Genomic DNA, 25,143 nt, shown 5'->3' on the forward strand with positions numbered 1-25,143 from the left:
ACCAATGTTGGCACACTAGGACAAGACTGCCTCAGGCCCTTGGCACCTGCCCTGGGGGAGCAGTTACCACTGCTCTCCCAAGTCATTCTCCCAAGAGTGAACTCAAAGTGCATCATCAACGATGAAAGGCTTTGTGATGAGATCAAGGAAACCCATCAGGCTCTTGGACCAGAGCCTGGACCTGCCTGGACCCGCCACACCCCAGCCTGGACCTGCCACGCCCTGGGGGCTCAGCCTCCCAAGTCCAGGTCCTACCTGCTGCTCTCAGCAGACACCAGCCTCTGCCCTTGCCCCTCGGGCCATTCCTCTTCCCCAAGAGCAGCCCTGATCCCAGAAGCTTTCTGGTGTGGTGGAAGGTGCATAAACAGTCAGGAAAAATTAAGATCTTGCTGGAAGTCAGGAAAAAGCAACAGTCTGCTCGCTGCTCCCAGGAGATTCCTACGCTGGGCTTTTCCTAGAGGCCAGCTTTCCAAATGCCATCAGCAGAGAGAAGTCTTACGATGGAAATGTTAAATGCATTTTGGGCTTTCTAAGCGGGCCCAGGAGAAAGGACTGTGACATTCCATGTGTTCACCAGGGCTGTCTCCTCTCTCCTGGCCCAGAGCCTGGGACAGATGCTCCCCAGCCCACAGGTGTCTGAACATGTGTGTTCCTCTGAGTGCTTCTGCAGGGTCCGGAGAACAAAGCACACAGTCCCCGCACGGCCCAGAGCCACCCTTTCCTCCTCAGCCTCAGACGCTTGAATGTCCAGCAAACCCATCAGTTGATGAGTTTATTCCACACAAACCCCAAACATCATTGGTGAGATTTCTGCTGCTGCTCAGGTGGATGCCAAGACCGCACCCTTCCAGACTTGAATCACCACCCCCCAGAGGACCCCAGAAAAGCAAGTGCTCTATGGCATCTCCCCTGGAGAGGCCAAGAACAAGCTTCAGGGATGGTCCAGATGGGGGCCAAGCTCTGAGCCCCACGGACACGGCTGCCCCGTGACCAAGGGCGGGGAGAGTCACTGCTGGGCTCAGACACACACGCTCTCCCCTTTCAGGCCCCTTTGGGAACACATCTCAGGGAGGTGGTAGCAAACCCTTCACACACTGGAGAGAACAAGCACTCAGAGTTACACGGAGCATGCCTCACGCCCTCGCTTCACCGCATCCTCCCCCGGGTGGCCCTGGCTTGGTCACCTTGCCTCTGAACCCACTTCACTGTTTGCACACAAGAGCTGGACACTGCAGAGCTGTAGAAGTGTGGTCAACATCTGGGTCCCTGGGACGGGACACCTGTTCCAGAATTACAACAGTGGTACCCATTGTTAGTCTGATTAAAGGGAGACGTGACTCAGAACACAGGGACTGGAACACACCCCTGAAAAGCAGAGCCCTGGCCTGGCTGTGGAGAGTCTGGGTAAACACGCCTACGGGAATGGCAGGGCTAATACGAGAGCAGCGGTTAGATGACACTCGAGTCCCAGTGCCCGTAAGTGGGATCAGCGTCTCCGTGGCAGGTCCTCTCAATGCAATACTTTAGGATGAAGGCAGAGCTGATGCTTCCTGGAGGCTGTCGGGCAGCAGGCAGTTCATTTCATGAGAGATTTCCCTGAGATCTCTGGGGCTGTGCGGGTGATGGGTTTCCTTCAGCGTGATGTATGTGGGCTGCCTCCCTCCTCTCTCAGTTCTAAAGGCCCTTCGGAGATTTCTTTATGATTTTATGATGCTAATTCCTCCGGAAAGTTTTGAAAAATTTGACAGGCTTCATATAAGTGTGTGTGTAAGTGTATGTAGGCATGTGAACATACAAACAACAAAAAGCCCTAGGAGCTGCACAAATGTACCCCTCCCCCAGCATCCTCCAAACTGTGCCCACATGTACTGTGGCATCTTCTTTCCAAGGGGCCCCCCACAACTGACATGGTAATCTGAGGCCTGGGAATCAAGAACACGGAAACCTGGGTGTTCAGGGTGAATTTTTCACAATGACTCACCTGGGAGAAAGCCTGCTGCCTGTTTAATTACTCAAAGTGGAAAAAAAGCGAAAGTGTTAGTCTCTCAGTCATGTTTGACTCTTTGTGACCCCATGGACTGTAGCCCACCAGGCTTCTCTGTCCATGGGATTTCCCAGGCAAGAATACTGGAGTGCGTCGCCATTCCCTTCTCCAGGGGATCTTCCCGACCCAGGAATCAAACACTAAGGGTTTGATTCTTTGATTCTGCAAACCCCGACCCAGGGTTTCCACATTGAGGGCAGATTCTTTACCATCTAAGCCACCAGGGAAGCCCCACAGACGCCTCCAAAAGGCCTGGGAAGGCGGTCAATGTCTCTCTCCCTTCAGTCTGTAATCTGCGTCTCCTCTCTTGCTGGTCAGCCATGGTGCTTCACAACTTCGTTTAGATTCCTCTGTCCTGAGATGTGGTTTCTCTCCTCAGCTCTGCTCCTTTCCCATTTCTTCTGGGAACCCTGAGCCCCCTTCCACTTTTCTCTCCACCATCTCACCTTCTTGTCTTCTCAGGAACAAGCCAATGGCAATGACCGAATGCTCACCGCAAGGAGGCAACGTTTCTGGGAAGCGTTCGCAGCACAGAACGTCAGTGGAGGCCAGACACCAAGAAAGCCAAGTCTGCAGGGCCCAGATCTGGATTTCCCGCCCCAAGGTTGCCTAAGGATGCCGTCAGGAACCCTCACGTCAGATGCACATCGCACGAACGAACGTGCCATCTGCAAGGAGCCAGCAGATGACAGATTCACCTGCACGTTTGAGAGAAGCTGACTCCATTTACAAAATTACAGATGTTTGAGATGAAACAGTTCCAACACAGGCAAAGGCCACCAGAGTAGACAAAAAGTTTTATTATTTTTCTCCAAAAGGCCCAACTCAAGATGCCTACCTTGGAGAAAAGGAAAAGAAAACAATTATTCGGAGGGACTTCCTTGGTGGCCCAGTGGTTAAGTCCCAGTGCACGATGCCTGGGTTCCATGCCTGGTCAGGGAACTAGACCCCACATGGTGCATGGTGTGGCCAAAAAATAAATAATGAATGTTGTTGTCATTCAGTCGCTCAGTCATGTCCAAGTCTTTTTGACCCCATGGACTACAGCACACCAGGCTTCCCTCTCCTCCACTGTCTCCCAGAGTTTGCTGAAGTAATGCACAATCCCATTAAAAAAAATTCGGGCAGTAATCCTCCTGATTACAGAAGGATAAAAATGACTATGAAATTTTTTTGTTACAAACATTAACATTTACTAAAAATGCCTGGCTATAGGGAGAAAAAGATGACTTTGGCACCTGTGGATTTCAAGTTGTCTTGAGAGGTAAGAAATGACATCAGACAGCATCTTCCCAACAGTAAGGCACCCTGAAAATGCAGAAACTTTTTGCGTATAATTGAGTTTGCTGCTGAACAGTTTCCACAAAGTGGCAGAGAGGTCTGCTCAGTTCTGCTCCGCTCTGGCCTCCGGGAACCCCCTCCTTGTACCTGAGGACAGGTGTGACCATCCTTCTAGCAGCCACACCTGTCTCTTCCTCCTCACCCCTCAACCGTCTGACACTGCAAGCCTCAAGTTCCATGATTTAGGGGTTAAATTTCGGCAGGATTAAAAATCCCACCATCAACCCTAGAACATTTTTTTTCAATCACGGTTTAAGAGATTTTGTGATATAGTCCTTCCTTCCAGGCCAGTGAGCAATCATTAGTTTGGGCTTTGTTCTTTTAGTAGCATAAGTAGAATATTAACTTACAACAAACGTAGTCTCATACCCAAATGTCAATATTTTAGAGGTCAATTACAATTGAATAATTCATTTTTTAATTAGGTGCTGTGACCTCTCTCCCTTAAAATGATGCCTCACAAGGTCATCTGCCTTAAGTGGGGCTGTGCCGTATACAGCAGGCGCCCAGTAAGGACTTTTGGTGAATGAATTCCCATCAGCCCAAGAATGGTCCTAGACTGGGCTCCGGGAAGCTGTGTTTACATGTCAAAGCTGTACCTTCTGTGTGGAGTCCTGTCTCCTCTTCTGACTTGGAATCTTGCTCCTCCCACCATCAGTCTAGCTGACTACCCACAGGCTTCAGGTTTCACTCAAGAGCAGTTTCTCCACGAAAACCTCTTCTATCGGTTTTCCACCCCAGTTCACACACATCACTGCTTTCAGGGCCTTTGTTAATCATCTTAGAATCTCAGATGCCTACGTTCAGCCCCTCACTGCCCCTGCTGCCCATGGGCGACTAGGAGCAAGGCTCCTAAGAAGCCAGAATCAAGGTTATCAGACCAACAAATTACGGGAAGACACTTTATCACAATGAGCTCCTCCCACGCACACACCGTGGGACCTGCTGACCCAGCACTAAGCCTATGGAGTGGGCAGCCCACAGTGAGGGCCAGCACCCAGCAGACAGGTGCCTGCAGCTGCCGGGGTCCCTAGGAATCCCATAGGGCTGCTCCAGACCCCAGCTGCGGGGACCCAGAGAGTCCCCCACCCTCCTGACGGCCTGACAGCAGGATCAACCCTTGACACGTCCAAGGGCACCACAGTCCCAAGAAACGACGCAACCTGTTCAGAATTTCCTTTGAAGGATCCAGGGGTTTGGATTTTATATTCGAGAAAGGCTTTCCTCAAATATATTTAAATTCAAAGGAGCTGGGTGCAAGAAGGGCTTCCATCACATAGAGTGTGAGTGTACGTAGGGAGCACGTAGAGTGTGAGTGTACGTAGGGAGCGTTTTCCCCCCGAACAAACGCAGGTGGATAAAAATGGAGCAAGGGGTGTCACACGCTTAGACTTCAAAGCTTTGGCTGCTGGCAAGTGGGCAGCAGGCAGTGCCTGTCTCTGAAACTGTGGGGAGGAGGAGCCCCTGCACTCAGGGCTCCGTCCAGGAGCACTCACCACAACTGGAGATGCCTGGTCCCCAGGGCAGCCACCCAGCCACCCTGGCCTCCCTGCACGGCCCAGCCTCTCTTCCAAAGGCCTAGTCCTCAGGACAAGCTTCCTACGCTGCAGGTGTTTCTAAACATGCGCCATTTGTGATGGGGAGGTGGGGTGGCACCCTCTGCCTGGTCCAGGGAACCCCCTGCCTGATGAGCACACAAGGCAGCTGTCTCCTGACGGCTGAGGACATGTGCCCGCATCCACACCCTGATGCTTGCGTTTCCAGGGCAGACCATGTCCCTTCTCTGAGAGCCAGTGTCCTCATCTGTGAAATTGGATGACAGGAGGCCTCACAGGGTCACTGTGAGGGTGACCCTCACAGGGTCACTGCGATGCCCTAATCACCCTGACCCACACAACACTTCGGTGTCTGCAAATGGAACTAAGACATTACTACTGAGTTAGAGATGCCACGTCCTACGACAGTCATCTGTGCAACCCTGCTTACCCCAGCATTTACCATTTTTATTTTGCAACAGAACCTAGTTGATTTTTTAAAACACCAGTTAATGCTGCCACGGGCAGGGCGAGGTGTGGGGACGGGCGCTTTATCTCTGAGGATTCTTCCCACCCCCTCCTACGCTCACAGTCCTGCACGTTCAGGGGAACAGGGGCCACTACCCCCACATGTGAGTCCACGTGACACTTGGCCCCCCTCACCTGTCACTTCGCTTCTCTGAACTAAAAGGACGCCATCTGGCAGGCTCCGTCCACTCCCCGTCCACTCACTCAACAAATATTTATCAAGAGCCTGGCAGGTGCCAGTCCCTGCCCAAGGCACTGGGGACAGAGCAGCTTCCTGGGATGAATTCTCCACCCTGAAGTAAACAAGTAAAAAGACGTGACCGTTTGCTGTAGTGGGGATTAGAAGCAGTGTTTGCAGAGCACCGGCGCCTGCTGGTCACTTGCAAAAGGGAATTGTTATGACTAAGCAGGTCTCCCGGCCCCACCTGCCGGAAGAGGCACAAACAGAAAGGTTCAGTGACTGAGGGGAGCGCCCCCCTGTCCCTCACCTGGGTTAGTCCCTCTCTCCCTGGGTCAGCGCTGCAGGCCTGGCTCCAGAATGGCTCATAGGCTGTAGCTACACCGGGTCCCACCCAGACCAACTCAGCAGACCCCAGGGCAGGGCTGGGGTTGGGGGGTGGGTTGCCTCAGTGTAGCGTCTCCCTGAGGCCCTGGTTAGGAGCTGGGCTGAGCCCCGAGTCACCCCGTCTACACCCCCACCTTGAGCACCCACAGACAAGACCAGCTGCGATGCGGACCACCTGCCATCACCTGTCCGTGGGTTTCCCACGCCTGGGGACCACACGCCAACCCCGACTCTCATCTACCGGATGCATGCAAGCCCCACAGAAACATCTCGCCTTCTAGAAGACCTGACGGTGCAAGAGGGCTCAGCTTACTGCAGGAGGACCGGGGCCTGAGCCCACATCTCTGCTTGCTTCCCAAACACACACCCTGACGCATCCTAAATACAGACCATGGGGTATCCTCAGCCCAGTGCAGCCTGGAAGGGGACCCCACAGGCTCGGGCAAGACCTGGCTCCCGAGCTGACCAGCAGGGACTGGGGTTGTTCCAAACATGGTCCCTGCAGGGTGAGTTGTGGTGGGGGGCTGTCCCTCAGGGACCCTTCTTTAGCCCTGAGGCCTCTCTGCCTCTCTCCCTGTGTGATGAGACCTGCGAGTGGGCAGCCCAGATATCCTCTGTGGGTGAGGGTTCCAGAAACCAAGAGCCTGTGTGTCTCGTTGCCCACAAAAGCTCTCCCAAAGGGCCCTGTGGGACCTGCATCCAGGACCAGACAGAGGACCCCAGGCTTGGGCTGTGAGCTCTCCGACCAGCACACACAGCCTCTGCTGGCACCTTGATGGCCCCCAGGCCTGAGCTTGCCATCCTTACAGCCAGTCGGGGCCACCCCATCTCACAGCATAAATGGGAAACTGGAAAGGCCTGCCTTCTCCCCGACACTTGGGCCCTTCTGCTGAGCCCATTCCCCCGGCCCCAGCCCCCATGTTTCCTCCTCTGGCCTCTCCTCTGTCCCTCGCCCCTCTGGAACTACCTGGTTCTGGCTTCAGAAAGCCCAACACAGCTCTGTTGTCTGCACAAGGTCAGTCGCCAAATATATTCTCTTAATATTCCAACCCAATCCAAGTCTGAGCCGACTTCAGGGTCTGTTGGGAGCTGGGAGTTTTCCACACACGATGAGTCCACCCTGCCAGCAACAGAGCTCAGGAGACGTCGTCCAATTTACCTGTAGGGCAGCGGCCCCCTGCGAGGGCATGGGGGGGTTCACACACTATTTCTACAGGATGCTCTGTGTGGCAAGTCACACTGCCAGCTACAAGGCTGTGAATAATGCGGAAAGCAGTGCCATGTCACGGGCCCGTTCACATTTCCTTCTGCTCCACTAGCACCAGGAAAAGATAACAAAGATGACGGATTTAGGTGCAATGGTGTATGTTAGATGGAGCATAAAACAAACAGGCTTTTACTTAAATAATGAGAAAAAGACCTTTAAAAAAAATTCCATACTGAAACACTTTTCATCTCCTGGAAAGAGAAAAAAAGCAAAGTGCTAGGAAAATAAACGGGGGTTGTATCAAGCAGGTTGCAGGGGGAAGGAGCTGGGCAGAAGGAAGGAAGGAGGTCGAGAGCAGGAGGGCGGCTGTGGGCCCGCAGGTGTCAGGGGGACCCCCTCCTTCTGGACAGTGAGGGTCTTTGCTAAGTGAGTTATTCTTGGACCCGACAGAGGACACATCTCTGGGCAGCTGACTTGTGTCTTTCTGTCTGGACCCTACAGAGAGCCATGGGGAGAGGGCAAGCTGACAGGGCCCCACTCGCAAGAGGGCAAACATTTGGGTTGCTTTTCCCAAAAAGCAGCCCATGATGCCCAGCAGCAGGGGTGCCAGGGGGGCGAGTTAAACCCATGGACTCTGAGCCCTGCGGGCTCACACTGTAGCTGCTCCCCCACCTGAGGGACCCACAGGCTCTGAGGTGCCAGGCCCTCTGCTGTACGTGCAGTATCGCCTCCGTCTCTGAGCAGGACTCGGCGACTACAGTTTCTTGTTCTAAAAAAGCCACGAGAGTCATGAGAGGTTGTCAAGCTTCCTTTCAGGGGCCCTTCAGTGATTTGGGGGCCACATTCTGGAGGGACAAGGGGGCAGCTTTGGTCCTCAAAGCTCCACAAAGAGCCGCACGCATCCCTGCTTCAGGGTTCCAGAGGCTACAGACATGACCAAGGCCCCCGCTCCGCCCGGCGCCCCAGCCCCCTCTCCGCACTGTCAGCCTGGAGCTGCCAGCCAGGTGAGTGTGAACCACCCTCCGCCGTCTCCAATGGATTTAAATCTCTTTCTCGAGCCTGGAAGACTTGGCTCTCGCCATCTCCCTCTGACTCTCAGGCGGAACCTCCCTGGTGGCCCCGTGGCGCCTCCTGTCCACCTGCCCCAGCCCTCCCCTGCACCTGCCACAGATGCTCAGAGCCGGGCCTGGGGCTCCTTCAGTCCTCCCCGCCTCGCCCAGCAGGAAGTGTCTCTGGAGTCCCGCCTGACACCTGCACGCTGCAGTCTCCTCCTGCTCCGTCCACAGGCTCCTCAGTCACTGCCCCTCATCCCGGCCCCTTAAAGCTGACCTCCCGGCTGAAGGCATCTCTTGCCCCACCCTCACCCAATGAGAGGAATTCTCAAAATGTGTGTCTGTGTAGGTGTGTGTCTCTGTGTGTCTGTGTACATGTACATGTGTCCGTGTATATGTGTGACTGTGTATATATGTGTGACTGTGTGTCTGTGTACATGTATGTGTGCCTGTGTGTATATGCATGCATCTGTGTATGTGTCTATGTGTGTATCTGTGTGACTGTGTGTGTACATGTATGCATGTCTGTGTCTGTATATGTGTGATTGTGAGTATCTGTGTATAGTGTGACTGTGTGTATATGTGCCTGTGTCTGTGTATATGATGTAGATGTGTGACTGTGTGTGTACATGTATGTGTGTATGTGTGTGTGTCTGTGAGTGTATCTGTGTATCTGTGTGACTGTGTGTGTCTGTGCACATGTGTGTGTGTCTGTGTGTATGTGTGTCTCTGTGTGTGTGTGTGTGTGTCTGTGAGTGTATGTGTGTATATGTGTGACTGTGTATGTCTGTGTACATGTATGTGTGTCTGTGTCTGATATATGTGTGACTGTGTGTACCTGTGTATATGTGTGTGTGTGTCTCTGTATATATATTTAGGCTGGAGGAAACTCTCCGTCATCCGGGCACATTCCCCTACTTTACAGTCACTGCCCAACCCAGAGCTTTAGAGAGGCAGCAACTGCCTTAGCAACTAGAACCCCCTCTCAGCCCCCACATTCTCTGGTATACCCCGATTCCTAGTGTAAGGTCCCCCAAGTCCTGGCTGACCCCTACCGCTTCCCCTCCACCACATAGGCTCACCCTCATGGGGGAAGATGGAAGATGGACCAGTGGTGCAGCCTGGACTAGCTTGGGCTTGCGGGGGTCGCCCTTTACTCACAGCAGTTTTACTGAGGTACAACTTACATACCAGGAAATCTGCCCATTGTGAGGGTACAACTTACATACAGTTGTATGACCATCACCACTGCCTAGTTTCAGAGCTTGTCCATCACCCTGTGGAGTGATTTTAAAACCATGGTCCCTCTGCTCCAGCCCGGAGGACATCCTAGGACCGCTTGCTCTCCAGCCCAGCGTAAGGAGGGGCCAGCAGCTCTCAGCCACCCAGAGCGCCCACCTGTACACCCCCCACCCTCATGGACTCTGGGTGAGGGGCCATCCCTGGGACCTAAGATGACAGCAGCCTCCTCTGAGCCTTGGCCCAGAGTCGACCCAAAGCCTCACTGGCTGCCAAACAGGCCTCAGAGTCTTTTTCTAAGTTGCAGATTAACTGAGAGGCTGTAGAGTTTCACGGAGGGTGGGGTTTGGGGGGTGCGGTTATGTGACATGACACTGGGAGAAGAAGTGGCACCAAGGAAGGCCCTGCTTTTTCCGGGGGCCTCTGGGACACCCCTGGCGTGTTTCTTTTGACACAGCAAAGAGCTCCTGCCTGCTGACACAAGGTCGCACCTCGGCAGGCCACGTGGACTTGGGCTCTGCTTGCCATGTCATCGCTCAGCTTGCCAGCCAACTCTGGAGCCTGACCCCACACACAGCTCAGGCTCCCTGAGACAACCAGGCAAAGGTTGCAAAGTCCAAACAGGCATCAGACACACTAGCTGCAGGGGCCCAAGAAAATGTCAAAGACTAAAAAGCACAAGAATTGATTACCCCGTGATATCAAGAGAGGCTGGCGACAGGAGAAGGAGGCCCTGGTACTCTCCTGTTTCTTCCAGAAACAACCACCAACTGTCCTCTGTCACTAACTACAGGAAGCTGCCAACGACCCGGGAGATGCACTTTGTGGGGTCACGTGAGAAGCTCTGGAGTCCTGGCAGGGGAGGGGAGAGGCAGGACTTCCCCCACAGCCGGCGGGCGGCCCAGGATCCCGGGGCGCCTGGTCGGGCCAGCTGCATTCCACAGCCCCCTCTGTGCCCAGACGACTTTGTGATGACTTCAGGCTCAGCACAAAGTAAACACTCTCCACGCTTTTTCCATGGACACGTTCTAACCCCAAACTGCCAGCACTGGCCTCCCGACCATCCAGATGGAAAGCCGCCTTTCCCAAGAGCATAAAACCTTCTTAACTAAATAGTCCATCTTGGCTGCAAAAGCAAACTTTCCTACAAGCTTCCTAGAAATTACTTCTCGAGCACCGAGCCTACGAATCACCTGAGCAAAGCCCCCTCAGTGGAATGACGGCCCTGGGAGCAAACACGACGGAGGATCCAGAAGGCACACTCATTCCAGCAGACACCTGCCCTTCCGGGATGCGGGTGGAGAGAGCACCCACGGGCCACTGCCCAGAACTCACACTCGTGTGCATCCTGCTCCCAACTGCCTGACCGCAACAGTCTTTCTTACAACAGGCCGAGATAAGACAGGTGCTGATGTGAATAAAGAGGCCTTGACATCCAAGCTCGGCCGGCTTTTGTAACATCAAGCATGTTCCAGCTCAAATCCACGTGGTCCAAGCTTAGCCCCCACTGCCATTGTGCAGAGGCAGGCACACGGCGGTGCACTTACCAGGTTGGAATTCGTGGCGTTGGAGTCGTCCTCTGGGAAGGGAATATAGATCGCTAAGGCCACACAATTGGCAAAAATAGTCAGTAAAATAATGATTTCAAATGGCCTGGGAAGAGGGAGTTAAGGAATTAATGCCACGGGAAGCACCAGTGAAACACACACACACACACACACATATATATATATATATTTAAATGAATCGGAGATCCATAAGAATTTTGTTTAAACAATACATTCCAAGCCCCTTGTGTTCTGAAAAGAAACATATGCCTTTTTAAGTGCTTCTAATGGGGCCCCGCCAAAATTTTTCCTAATATGTCAAAAGCAGTGGAGGCCAGTCGCGTGCCAGAGTAAACACAGATTTCTAAAACTTTTTTCCCTTCTTTTATTTATTTAGATTGCACTGGACTTCATTTTCTCTCATGTGTGCCCGGACTCGCCCCCGCCCACCCCTTCCTGGGCCGCCCTGCCCGCGGGCTCGCCCGCCTGCACTGGGGGCCCGACGAGGCTTGGCTTGAAACAGGCAGACTCTGGGAGGCTCAAGGCAGAGACTTGACTTTGACTCTCCAGCGAAATTTGGAGATAATACTTTCAATCTTTTAAGTTGAAGTTCAGAGTCTCTTTTTTTTTCTTCATCCTTATTCTCTGACAGCTTCCAGAGAGCCTGAAGGTGGCCAGGGGCTCTGGACCCCAGCAGCAGGGTAGCATGAGCTGTGCGGGTTGGGGGCAGCAGCTGGGTGCAGGGGTCTCTTCCATCTACTCAGGTCCTGCTTTCGTGGGTGGGGGTGGGGCGGCCTGTGTCCCAGGGTCTCCTGACTTGCTGTGGGTTGTGCTGGGGTTTGGAGGGCGTGGGGATAAGCCAAGCTTCACTCCCCAACCCTCAAGGAGGTCCCTGTGCCTGGATCTCTGCATCAAAATATCAGGCAGATGCAAAAATGAGCAACTGTGACCATACACCTTCTGCCCTGCACTCTTGATGGAAGGCCATGGGGTGGGGAGTGGGGGCACTTCAGAGGAAGGGCCCAGCTCATGCTCTTCCAGCCCCATCTTCCCTCCTCCCCAGTACAGCCACGTTTCCAGCCCAGTCTTTGGAGCCTCACCAGGGGAGGATGAGAAAGAAGGCAGCCATTCCTGGAGGCAGGGGCCGCCTCCATCTCCAGGGAAGCCTGGGCTCGCAGAGCTTGCAGTCCTGAAGCAGACAGAGGCCTTGGAGATGGCCTGGTCCAAACCCCTGAGGCCCAGGGAGCCAGAGAAACTCCCAAGACCCACAGCAGGCATTGACCTGCCAGGCCAGAACCCAAACCCCTGCCCGCAGAGTCCACTGTCCACTCCTTTGCCATGGACGTCCCAGGATCTGAGTTCTCAGGGCAGCTTGGGGCCTGGAAGGAATTGGTGATCCTCCAGTTCAGGGCCCCCTGGACACTGTGCTGCCTACGGGTGGGTCCCTTGGCCCTGAGGGCGGAGCTGGTCATCTGCTCACCTAGCATGCCCCCTAAACACGGTCAGTCTTTGTGTCACCTTGCCATTGAGAAGACCTGCAATGGGTGCCCAGCCTCCCCACTGGACAAACAGAAAATAAAGCAGCGTCTCCCAGGGCCGAGCTGGCAAATAGCAGAGTCAGGTCTGAACCAGAGCTCCTGACTCATCTTTTCCATCATCTTGCTGCCTTTGAGCTGGCCAGGGATGCGTGGGGAGTTGGGATGCTGGTGGGAGGAAGGCTGGGGGCTGATGCTGACCGAAGGCTTGCCCCCTCAGGCCCTGCTCTGACCGCCTTGCTCAAACCGCAGCGTGGTGGGCAGTTGTCATCCCATTCCTAAATGGGGGAAGTGAGACACAGAAGGTGACAGGATGCATCAACTTGCCCAGAGTCACCTCGCTGGGGTAGGATGGGGTCGGACCAGAAAGTCTGGCTCTGAAGTCTGAATTTGTCAGGAGTCTTTTGCACTGATCCACTCTGAAATCATCCCAAGCAATTGTCGTTGCAAAAGTTTTGTGGGAACTTTTTTGGTGGACCATTTTTCAAGTCTTTATTGAATTTGTTGCACATTGCTTCCACTTTATGGGTTTGTGTCTTTTTCGCTGGGAGGCACGTGGGATCTTAGTTCCCTGACCAAGGATCGAACCCATACCACCTATGTCGGAAGGTGAAGTCTTAACCACTGGACCGCCAGGGAAGTCCCACCCTAAGTGTTTTTAGGAAATCGGCTCTTTCAGGCCCCCTCCCACATGGCCTCCTCCCTCTCGCCCTGTCCCCACTCAGCCCAGGCTGGGCATCTTTGTCCCCATCATCTACCCTGGGGCTCCCCTCCACAACCAGGACAAGAGCCAGGCCTCACATATCAACCTGTCCCCTCCCCACAGGTGGGTGACAGCTGAGTCCAGGTGCCTCCTGCTCTGATGCCCACTGTGAGCTGGGAGTTTAGGCTCAGGTCGGGTCCCCTTGGGACCCCACTGAACTGTTGACCTTCTCCTGACCTCCTGCAAACCGCCACCCCCGCCCCGCCCCCCCACCAATGCCTTTCTCTTAAACTCTGGACTCACAGGGAAAAGGGAGCGGAGATGTGAGTTCAGGGCACCTGGATCTGAACCTCTGGTGTGGTTAGAGCGAGTGCAGCTCCTCCAGGCCCCCTGCCCCACCCTGGACACATGGCCCAGCCACCCCTTCACAGCCCTGACCAAGCGGTGCTGACAGCAGCCCGACGGGGACCCACAGATCCAAGCCTCTGACCCAGGCAGTGAACACCTCGGCCCCGGGACCCCCTGCCCGGTTCTGCAGCTGTGCCGCGCTTAGGCCACCTCCTCTCAAGTGATTTGGGACTTAAGGGGCTCAGGGTTTGACAGAACAAACATTTCTTGCTAAACAGAAATGGTCTTCTCTCTCGAGTCATCTCCTTATACCTTTCATCCACTCCCAAAACTTAGAAATCTTTCCATGGAAAGTCGTCAATGAAACCTAACACCCGTCCTGAACCCTGGGAGACGTGGCAGGCTTGCCCGAGTAGCTTCTTCCTAGGAAAACGCCTAGCACTGAGTCCAGGGTTCTAGTCCTGTCTGTACCACCCTGCAGGCTCCGTGTCCTCACCAGGAAAGTCGGGGGCACACGCACTCACCCTCAAGGGCCTTCCCATCTCCCTCACCCCACGAATCCTGGGCAGGATTGCTCCGTGAAAGCCCAGCCCTTCAAAGCCTCGTCCTCTGCAGCCTGTGCCCACCAGGTTCTGTGCAGACACGGGGTCTGCGTCACTCCCCAGGCTGGTGGGTCCCAACCCAGCTGCACCTGGAGAGTTCAGCCAGGCCCGGGCAGAGCTCAGACACCTGCGCTTCATCCCAACCCCGCAAGGAACACTGATGGACTCCTCCAACCTCACGGGGAGGTCACACGGCTGTGCCAGCCCATAGATCAGGAGGAGGTGACATGTCAACCCACACTGAGTGAGCCTGAGCAAGCTCAGCCCGGCAAGCGAGGAGAAACAACCCCTTAGTCTTGTTTCCTTAAACACTGCTTTTATGTACAGAACAATACCCATGGAGCTGGCTGTGCAGCCTCTGGGGACTCTGGCCCCGTCCCCAGAGGCTCTGACTCAAGGCTGGGGAGGGGCTAGAACTCTGCATTCCAACCATGCCCAGTGACCGACCCAGTGGTCTGAGAACAACCCACCACAGGCCACACAACTGAGGCCAAAGGATACTTCCACTCGACGATGCTGATGCAGGCCCTCCGGATGGGGTTCTTTAGGGTCAGGCAGAGCAGGGCGCGGGGCGGGCGGGTGGCCGTCGTGCTGCCCTGCTTCTTGGGCTTCCCGTACTGCTGCCGCTTCCGCTGCGTGGAGCTGACCGTGGAGATGGTCGCGTTGCCAGCACTGCCCATCAGCTTGGCCTGCCGGGCCGCGTCGATGGCGGCCTGCCAGGACAGGGCGGCCCCTGGCGTGGGGATGTGCTCGGGCGCCAGCCCTGCGGCCGCGTTGGCGTTCATGTTGGCATGAGCCGGGCGCGGGCTCCCATAGCTGGGACCTGCAGGAGAGGACAGGGACAGTGGTCACTGCGGGGGAGAACCAGGAGCCCTGGCAATGCGATCTAGGCCCCAGACTCACAAGTATTTTTTTTAAAACTTCATTTCAAACCATTGCAGGAGCTGGGGCGGCGACCCGTGGAAACACCAGTGTGACACTGGGTCTGCTCTGGTCCGAGCTCAGCCCAGGTCAGCTGTGTGACCCTGGACACATCTCTCTACTCATTTTAAGCAGAAAAGACACAAGATGTATGCATTACAGCACTTGGGGATCTCAGAAACACAGCGAGAAGAAGAGGATGCAGAAAAGGAGAAATATGCTATGCAACACGTAGCAGTTAAAACATATACTTATAAGCACACATACAAATAGAATAGGATAGAATGGTTGTCTAGAGAAAGTGAGGCACAAAATAAGAACAGGATACAGGGACAGGAGAAAAGAATGAATGAATGAGAGCCGCTGCGTGAATCCATGCTGACAAATGTACAGTGAATTGAAGGATATAGTTCACTCAAATCTCTGCACCTGAGCTCAAAAATAAAAGTAGGAATCATAAATGAAGGGGTTGGACCAAAGCGAGGTGACATCCAGGTACCGCAAACCCGTCTGGCGACGGGTGTTGTTGGATAGGAGAGCCGGCAGCTGTGAGGGTTTTAAATCACGACAGCAGGTCCCATGACGTCCCCCCAGTTGAACAATAGGATCTATGCACCCTCCTGACATAGGTTGGCCTGCTGTGATTGTTTTGGCTCATAAAGTTCAGCAGAGGTGACACAGAGGCGACTTCTAAGGTAAATGGAAAATCTGAAACGCCAGCCCTGGGCCGCCACGCTGTGAGGAAGCCCCACCAGCCTATGTGGGGGTGGGGAGTCCTGTCCAGCCCCCAGCAGCTCCAGCTGTCATCTGACTGCAGCCCCACAACAAGACCCCAAGCCAGAACTGCCCAGGGAGCCCTTCCTGAACTCCTGACCTGCAGAAACTGGAGCAGCCCAGTGTGCGCTGTGGAGAGCCACTTGTTCGGGGTGACTCATTGTGTAGCATTTGGCATCTGGGAAATGGCGTTGTGTGACACCGTGTAGTGAGTGTGGCCAGGAGGGGACAGAGGGGCAGAAATCCTGGGCAGGACCCAGAGGACTCCAGCATAGACGCCTCTGCATGGCTCTGGCTTGTAGGCAACACAAAGCTCCAAGACTGCCCCCACAACACGGCCTGGGCCTGGTGGGTTCTCCCCCATCTGCCCACTGACACCTCCCCGGAGAAGCCTACAAGGTCCACCAAGAGACTGACCCAGTCCGGGCCCTGGGACGACCTGTGACCTTGAGACTGGCTGCTGGCCAGGCTCTGCAGGATAAGGAGGCGCTGCGAGAATGGGGTGATGCTGTGGGCAAAGAGCCTGGCATCTGGAGACCACATCAGTCGCACGGGAGACAGTGGCCAGAGCCAGGCCAGGTGCATGGACACCACTTGCAAGCCCCCCTCAGTAACCCTCTCCTCTGCATTATGTGCACGGGGTTCTTCCAGGGAAGCTGCTGCTGCCTCTTGGGGCCCCTTCCCCCTCCTCAGGACAGGCTGGACCCAGATGACCACGTGGTGCCTCGCCCAGTGCTCCTCCTTCCCATAATCAACTCGGGCTCACCCTGCTAGGTTTGCCCTTCAAAGTTACTTTTGCTCCCAGCTGGCCCTCTTGCCTTCACCACCGGCCTTGTCCCCGACAAGGGCCAGTTCAGAGATAAGCACGTGACCCAGCTTAGCCTCAGATCCCAGAGACACTCTGTCCTGGAGACAGACTCTGACAACCACTGGGCTCCTGCATCCAGCCACACTTGATGCCAGCTCCACCTCTGAGCTCTCCAGCTTTATTCCTTAGGTAACTTCACTTGAAAGAGATGGGAATACCAGACCACCTGACCTGCCTCTTGAGAAACCTATATGCAGGTCAGGAAGCAACAGTTAGAACTGGACATGGAACAACAGACTGGTTCCAAATAGGAAAAGGAGTACATCAAGGCTGTATATTGTCACCCTGCTTATTTAACTTCTATGCAGAGTACATCATGAGAAACGCTGGGCTGGAAGAAGCACAAGCTGGAATCAAGATGACTGGGAGAAATATCAATAACCTCAGATATGTAAATGACACCACCCTTATGGCAGAAAGTGAAGAGGAACTAAAAAGCCTCTTGATGAAAGTGAAAGAGGAGAGTGAAAAAGTTGGCTTAAAGCTCAACATTCAGAAAACGAAGATCATGGCATCACTTCATGGGAAATAGATGGGGAAACAGTGGAAACAGTGTCAGACTTTATTTTTTTGGGCTCCAAAATCACTGCAGATGGTGATTGCAGCCATGAAATTAAAAGATGCTTACTCCTTGGAAGGAAAGTTATGACCAACCTAGATAGTATATTCAAAAGCAGAGACATTACTTTGCCAACAAAGGTCCATCTGGTCAAGGATATGGTTTTTCCAGTGGTCATGTATGGATGTGAGAGTTGGACTGTGAAGAAAGCTGAGTGCTGAAGAATTGATGCTTTTGAACTGTGGTGTTGGAGAAGACTCTTGAGAGTCCCTTGGATTGCAAGGAGATCCAACCAGTCCATTCTAAAGGAGATCAGTCCTGGGTGTTCTTTGGAAGGACTGATGCTAAAGCTGAAACTCCAGTACTTTGGCCACCTCATGCAAAGAGTTGACTCATTGGAAAAGACTCTGATGCTGGGAGGAATTGGGGGCAGGAGGAGAAGGGGACGACAGAGGATGAGATGGTTGGATTGCATCACTGACTTGATGGACGTGAGTCTGCGTGAACTCCGGGAGTTGGTGATGGACAGGGAGGCCTGGCGTTCTGCGATTCATGGGGTCGCAAAGAGTCGGACACGACTGAGCAACTGAACTGAACTGAACTTCACTTAAGCTCTTCTGAATTGGTTTTCTGTCCCCTGCAGACCTAATGCGCTTGCTCAGGTGCCTGTCGGGACTGCCACTCCTGCCTGTTTCCCAAGTCACGCCCTCGCACCACCACACTAGTGACACACGGAAGTTGCCAGTTTCACGCTACCTGACTGACGGGACCCCCATGCGCTGTATACCTCAAGGGCTCTGGGACTTTTCTGAACCCGGCAGGAAGGCATATTGTGACAGGTTACTGTCAGCTGTGCAGTCAGGAGAGGCGGGTGGGTGGCATTTTATCACAGAGGTGCAGGTGCCCGTGACCCACCCGCTGGGCCTGAGAGGAGCCCTCCAGGTCTGCATGGGTGCCAGCTGGTCTGCACCTTCTCCTCCATGGCAGCTGCTCCTGCACCATGCCATCTGGTCCCCATGGCATCAGAACCCCACCCCCACTCCCAGCCTGGAGAGCAGCCTCTGAGCTCTCAACGCGTGGCCTGTGCTCTGTAGACACAGGCTCCGCGTCTCCATCAAGGACCCAGAGGAGCCAACCCCTTCCAGACAGGGGTTCCATCCCTCACATGCTCGCCGCCATCGTCACTGTGGGGCATCCCAAGCTTAGAGCAAGGGAGACCCTGCTCGGCCAGGCCTCTGTCTTTCTTAGGAGGCCCCAGAGGAAGAGACTAGAAGACAGGACGCGACGCATTGAGGCACCTGCTGCACGAGGGTCCCGTGACAACCAGCAGGTGCATGTTTCCATCACCCACAAGAGCAGAGGACATGGAGTGAGGCTGGAGGTGCTGCGTCCACTCGCTCTGTATGTGCACTCACGGGGGCCATGAGCCAAGCACTCTGTGCCCGGTTCATGGCCTCAGGGTGAAGGGCCTGCAGTTCTAACCCCAAGAACACCCTTTGTGTTTGACGTGACCCTCATCAGGCAGCATCCAGCATGCCATCAGCTCTGGGCCCCCAGGGTGGAGGTGGGTGGACAAGCCACCCAGGACCAAGCGGGTCCAATGTGGCCAGGTTGTGTGTTTACCAGGTTCACCAGCAGGGGCTGTGACCCTGCTTGCTGATTTGATCTGTGAGAAACCACCTTCCTTCCTCGACCCCTGGCTTGGCCAGCCTCTTCTGGAGCTCCTGGAGCAGCCCCTCCTCTTCCCTCAGGGACGTGGAAGCAGCCGTGACCCTCTCTGACACAAGGACCCTCCAGGCCACAGCTCTCTCCTGACGCGAGGCCTCAACAGTGCCTGCCCCCTGCTGTCCCCAGTTGTCCCCCAGCCCCCTGAACTCTCTCACAGCACCAGCCACATCCAAACCGACCATCCCAGAGTCCATGGATGATGCTGGAAAAGACGGCAAGGCGCAGCAAGGCGGAGAAGACACCCATCACCCAGGGAGGCCGGCGTGGGTGCATCCTGGGCCCCAAGCCATCGAGACCAGGGTCTCTCGGAGCCCAGAGGCAGTCGGAAAGCCTGGTCTGGGTGGGCCGACTTCAGAGCCACCCGAGCCTCGGTGACCTTATTTACACTGTGAACCATTCCCAGAGCACTCGGACCTCTCGGGAGAGCACCATCTGGAGAAGCACACACGAACAGGCCTGCGGGGAAAAGAGGAATGACAACCTCCCCAGCCAGAGGGCAAGAAAACAGCCTTCAGGGTCTCAGTCCTGGAGCCCGAGCGCAGCTGCAGCCCTGCAACCAGGATGGGGAGGGGCGTGGACACACACACGCACATGTACACAGACACACACACAGACACAGACACACACAGATACACACACACAGACACAGACAGGCACACACACAGATACACACAGACAGACACACACACAGACACACAGATACACACAGACACACACACAGACATACGCAGATACACAGACACACACAGATACACACAGACACACACACAGACATACGCAGATACACAGACACACACAGAGACACATAGACACAGACACACACAGATACACACAGACACACGCAGAGACATACACAGACACAGACACATAAGACACAGACACACACACAGACACACAACACACAGACACACACAGACACACACACAGACGCACAGACACACACAGACACATATAGAGACACACAGACACACACAGACACACACAGATACACACACAGACACATAGACACACACAGAAACACACAGACACACATAGACACAGACACACACAGATACACACAGACACACACAGAGACAACAGACACACACACAGACACAGACACACACAGACACACACACAGACACACAGAGACACAGACAGACACATAGACACGCACAGACACAAAAGACAGAGACACACAGACACACACAGATATACACAGACACACACAAACACTGACACACACACATACACACAGACACACACACAGACACAGACACACACAGAGAAACACAGACACACACAGAGACACACAGACACACACAGACACAGACACACACAGATACACACAGACACATAAGACACAGACACACACACAGACACACACAGACAGACACATAAGACACAGACACACAGACACACAAGACACAGGTACACAAACACATATGTGCACACAGACACATGCACACACAGATGCACACACACAGAGATACACACACACACATACAAACACACAGAGAGGTGGACACAAACATACATGCACACACACACAAGAGACACGTGTGGCCCTGCAGACTGGCCCCTGCCGAGGCTATACCTCCAGACCCAGCTCAGCCTCCCCCACCCCACGTGACTGTCCCCCACCCTACACAACTGTCCCCCATGCCCTGGGATGACTCCTCAGTCAGGTCTGAGGCTCCATCAGAACCCCTGGGGCCTATGACAAGAGGACATGGTGATCTGAGAACGCCAGGAATGGAAAAGCTCCATCTCGGACCCCACACGGGTGCCGGAGCAGAGTGTGGAGGGAGGGAAGCGCTCTGTGTCTGACGGCTTCTGTTAGCAGGAAATAACCACCCAATGCAAAGAGACCAATTTTCAAATTACAAAGCTGATTCAAAGCTTGGTCTCCTGGCTGCCAGCTGAAAAGATGCCACTGTCTAAGCAAGCTCCAGCTCCTGCCTTCCCAGACGATCTGCCCGAGCCCAGGGAGGCAGCCCAGCTGACCAAGCTGTGCACACAGGTGGGCATCCATAGCGGACACCTTCCTTGTATGGAAGAAAGTGTCTCCCACTTGAGAAGGAGCCCAGCTGCCCTGGGCAGCACCCCCTACTGCACCCACGGCTCTGCTCCGAGGGACCAGGACAAGGCATCGTTCAGCCTCAGGACTGTCTGCTCTGCTAGGGTTCAAACAGGAGATGAGCTCAGGGCTTGGGCTCCCCTGGGGCCCCTCGAGGAGCTGGAACTTGGAGCCTGGGGACAAAAAACCAAGTGGTTTTCTTTAATCTGCCTGCCTATATACACCCGGCCCAGGGGCCCATCCCAGAAGAGGCCCAGCCTCTGCTCACTGAGGCCCGTGATGATGATGATGTCCTGGTGAGGACGACTTGGAAAACAGTGCTGGGACTGGCCATCTGCACCCGAGAGGACAAGCTTTCCCAGGCTCCCTGCTGTGACCACAGAGGAGCATTTCCGGGGAAGAGGCTGTGAGCAATGACTTCCCCCTCTGGTGCCCCAGCCTGGTCCAGGCCGCCACCCGTTTCTTGCCTGAGATCCGGCAGCAGCTCTATTTCCCTCATCCTCCTGCGTGTCCCCAGCCCAGTCTCCAGGCAGCAGGCAGAGTGACCTTTTAGAAATATCAATCATGAATCAGGCCCCATCGTCCTCCCAGTTAAATCTCTTCAACGTCCAGGCTCTGCCACGGGCTGTGAGCCCACAGCAGTGGCCCTGCCTGCTTCTCTGCACTTCCTTCTTCAGCCTGGCCCACCCCTTGCCTGCCATCATGGCCCCGTTTCACTCAGACAAGCTCCCTCCTCGCCTGCCCCAGGACCCTTGCACGCCCTCAGTATGCTGTTCCCTTTGCTCTCTCAGCTTGGGGAGTCCTTCTCAAATCCCCTCCCTGACCCCCCAGTGTAAACCCCGGTGGCCAGCAGGCCTCCACATCAACCCTCAGAAGAGGAGCCCAAACCCCTGGTGCCAGAAAGGGACCCCCAATTAGCCACGTGTATGGAAGGGGCTCAGAGCCACTGACTGGCTTTGTGAACACAACCTCCCTCTCTGGCCTCAGCACCTTCAGCTGCACACAGAGGGGTCTCTCCCAAGGGCTAGGCTTTGAACACACCCAGCACAACCTCAGCTGATTTATGAGATGGATGCATTCCTGTAACACAAAGGACGTGCTTTCTCTCCGTCCAGAAGCCACCCAAGGTCTTCGCAGAAGCCCGTGGTGACCCGGGGGCTCCGTTCCCTTTAAGAGCAGAGCAGCCGACCTGAAACAGAAACCGAGCTCTCTCTGCCCATTAAAGGCCAAATGAGCAGCAACCAGGAGGCCATTAATCTTCTCCATCAAGCGCGTTGCTGAGATAGCCGGGTGCTCGCGCAGGGAGGACGGGACGCCGTCTGGGCTCAGCAGACAGCCCAGGCCAGCCTTCGCAGCTCAGAGTGCTCCCCATGGGGGAGGCTGGGGTCCCTCTTGGCTCCAAATGGGCTGACTTAGCAGCTGTCCACCCTCCTCTCCTGCGCTCTCCTGTCTCAAAGAGGCTGGATACACTTTCTGATCTCCCTGTGGCCAGATTGCTGTGGCCGTGGGGTTGACCAAGTCAAGGCCTGAATTGAAACGAAGTCCAGAGGGGAGAATGTTCATGTTACTACTCTTGCTCGGTAGAGACAGAAAGGCTCTGGCTATGGATTCCTGATCCCTGGACTGCAGATAACATGGTATGATCTGAAGCCAGCTCAGGGCAAGGCCATGTCCAAATTCCCCAGCTTCCCATCATTCCATGGCTCCAGTCCCCTTGGCAATCCAGCATGGTTCTGGTATCACTCCCGATGCCTCCCCTGCAACATGCTCCCGCAACCCTTCTAGCTGCTTTGTAAGCCCTTAAATTCCTGCATTAAGTATCTTTCAGGGACTTCACCAGTGGTCCAGTGGCTAAGACTCTGCCCTCCCAATGCAGGGGACCCGGGTTCAATCCCTGGTCAGGGAACTAGATCCCACATGCTGCAACTAAGACCGGGCACAGCCAAATAAATTAATTTGTTTTAAAGGTGTCTTTACTCTTAAAATGGCTATGGCAGTGTCTTTGTAGGTCTGGACCTTGACCTTGACTGACCCAGCCAGGCCACAGCAGTGTTGTCCTACGGAACTTCTACAATGATGGAGCTGCTCTATAATTCTGGGTCGTCCAAAGTGGTAGTCCCAGGCCCTGGCTTTAAGCACTTGACACGGAGCTAGTGCAACTGAGGAACTACATTTTGAATCATGTTTGATTTCAGTTCATTTGCATTTAAGTAGCCTCCCTCGGACACGAGGAGATCAAACCAGTCAATCCTAAAGGAAATCAATCCTGAATGTTCACTGCAAGGACTGATGCTGAAGCTGAAGCTCCAATACTTTGGCCACCAAATGAAGCACTGACTCACTGAAAAAGACCCTGATGCTGAGAAAGACTGAGGTCAAGAGAAGGGGGCAAAGGGGATGAGAGGGCTGGACGGCATCACCGACTCAACGGACATGAGTTTGAGCAAACTCCAGGAGACAGCAAAGGACAGGGAAGCCTGGTGTGCTGCAGACCATGGGGTCACAAAGAGTCGGACACCACTGAGCGACTGAACAACAAGCCTCCCATCCCTAGCAGCTACAGCGTGGACGGGGCCATCCATATCCAGAGAAAGTCGTGACGGGAAGAGCAGGATGAGGAGGGATAGGTGTGAGAAATGGGAGAGTCCTCCAGAGCACGGAATCCCAACTTGTGAAGGAACTTAAAAAAAGCAATCCAGCCCTGATCCAGACGCTGTTGGGTGGGTGGATTTTCTGATCAGGAAATAACCACCCTATGCAGAAAGACGCATTTTCAAAGCATACAAGATTCTAAGATCCAACAAACAACTCAGAAACAAAAGGTCATTCTTCAAGGTTAGCACACTAGACGAGTGAGAGGCTCGTTTTCCCAATGGGCAGACAGGGATGCTGGTGTTTCCCCACCGCAGCTGAGCCCACAGAGCCCAGCCTCGGAGATCCCGGCCAGGATGGAAGCCCTCATCCCGACCCAGCCCCCAAGGCGTCTCCTGAGCCTGTCACCATGAACCGTGTGCCTGCTCCTTCTCTTTCCTGAGCTGTTCCTGCACTAGTCTCCAAGTCTCCTCGTGGTCCCTTTGCCCTCCTCTTCACTCATCCTCAATCCCAATTTTATGAAAGCCACTAAATATGAACAACTTATAAAATACTATTTTTTAAAAAACAGAACTGTTACTAGTGACTATCTTCGGTGACGAGTGACATTCGTTTGCGTGGGGCGGATCAGCCTGGCATTTGGGGCCCTGGACTCAGAACCAAGCTGGCCGAATTCCAGTCACATGACCTGCTGGTACCTGAGATTCCTCACCTGGGAAACGGAGATGATAACAGAAGCTAATGCACATGAGTTAACAAACGTATAACCTTCAGAAAACTACTTCAGACGGAGACCCTTATAAGTACCAGCTATTTTTTCATTAGTTTGTTTTCCAAATTCTGTACAACCATCAATTCTTTGGTAATCAAAGAGAAAAAACAGTTACAGTTTTGTTTGACTGTGTTAAGTTAAACTTCCAAAAATTGCTGTGGCCAAACCAGCATCAGGTTCTTGTCCAATTTCATGTAATATCAGGTGGGTGCCATGAGGTCTGAACAGATATGGGCACAGGCTGGGAAAGGAGTCAGGTCAGGACACCTGGGGCCCTGTACACATGTACACACCATGTGCACACCACACATATAACACATGCAAATATACGCAAACACACACGCACATGGCTCCCTGTCCTCCCCCAGACACGGGGGAGGACATGGGTCTTACAATCTTATGCTTTACTCCTCATCCAGGTGGGACACAAGCAGTATGGAGCCGACTCCTGTACACTCACGGGCCCCTCACAGCCGTACTCTGCATGGAGCACGACGCTTCTTTCATTTAGAAAAGTCAATGCCGTTTATCTCGTTTATCCCTGTGAAGCCTCTGCCAGACAGCAGGCAGACAAGATGCGGAAAAGCAACAAAAAATGAGCAAGTGGCCCTGAGGCTGCTGCCC

At 54.2% G+C, this 25,143-nt stretch overlaps 1 protein-coding gene across 13 annotated transcripts in view; it reads right to left on the minus strand.

Moving 5' to 3' along the window:
- The window catches only part of CACNA1C (calcium voltage-gated channel subunit alpha1 C), a 463,540-nt gene that overhangs the window by 332,969 nt on the left and 105,428 nt on the right, over positions 1-25,143 (minus strand). For all 13 annotated transcript variants that reach the window (XM_044940916.2, XM_025282935.3, XM_025282924.3 and 10 more), the window contains exons 2-3: positions 14,748-15,069; positions 11,059-11,164 (exon numbers count right to left, since the gene is read on the minus strand). In XM_044940916.2, the coding sequence (XP_044796851.1) occupies positions 11,059-11,164; positions 14,748-15,069 (428 nt within the window). The remainder of the gene's footprint in view (positions 1-11,058; positions 11,165-14,747; positions 15,070-25,143) is intronic.

This window comes from Bubalus bubalis, chromosome 4 (genome assembly GCF_019923935.1).
Source record: "Bubalus bubalis isolate 160015118507 breed Murrah chromosome 4, NDDB_SH_1, whole genome shotgun sequence".
NCBI classification, from domain to species: Eukaryota; Metazoa; Chordata; class Mammalia; order Artiodactyla; family Bovidae; genus Bubalus; species Bubalus bubalis.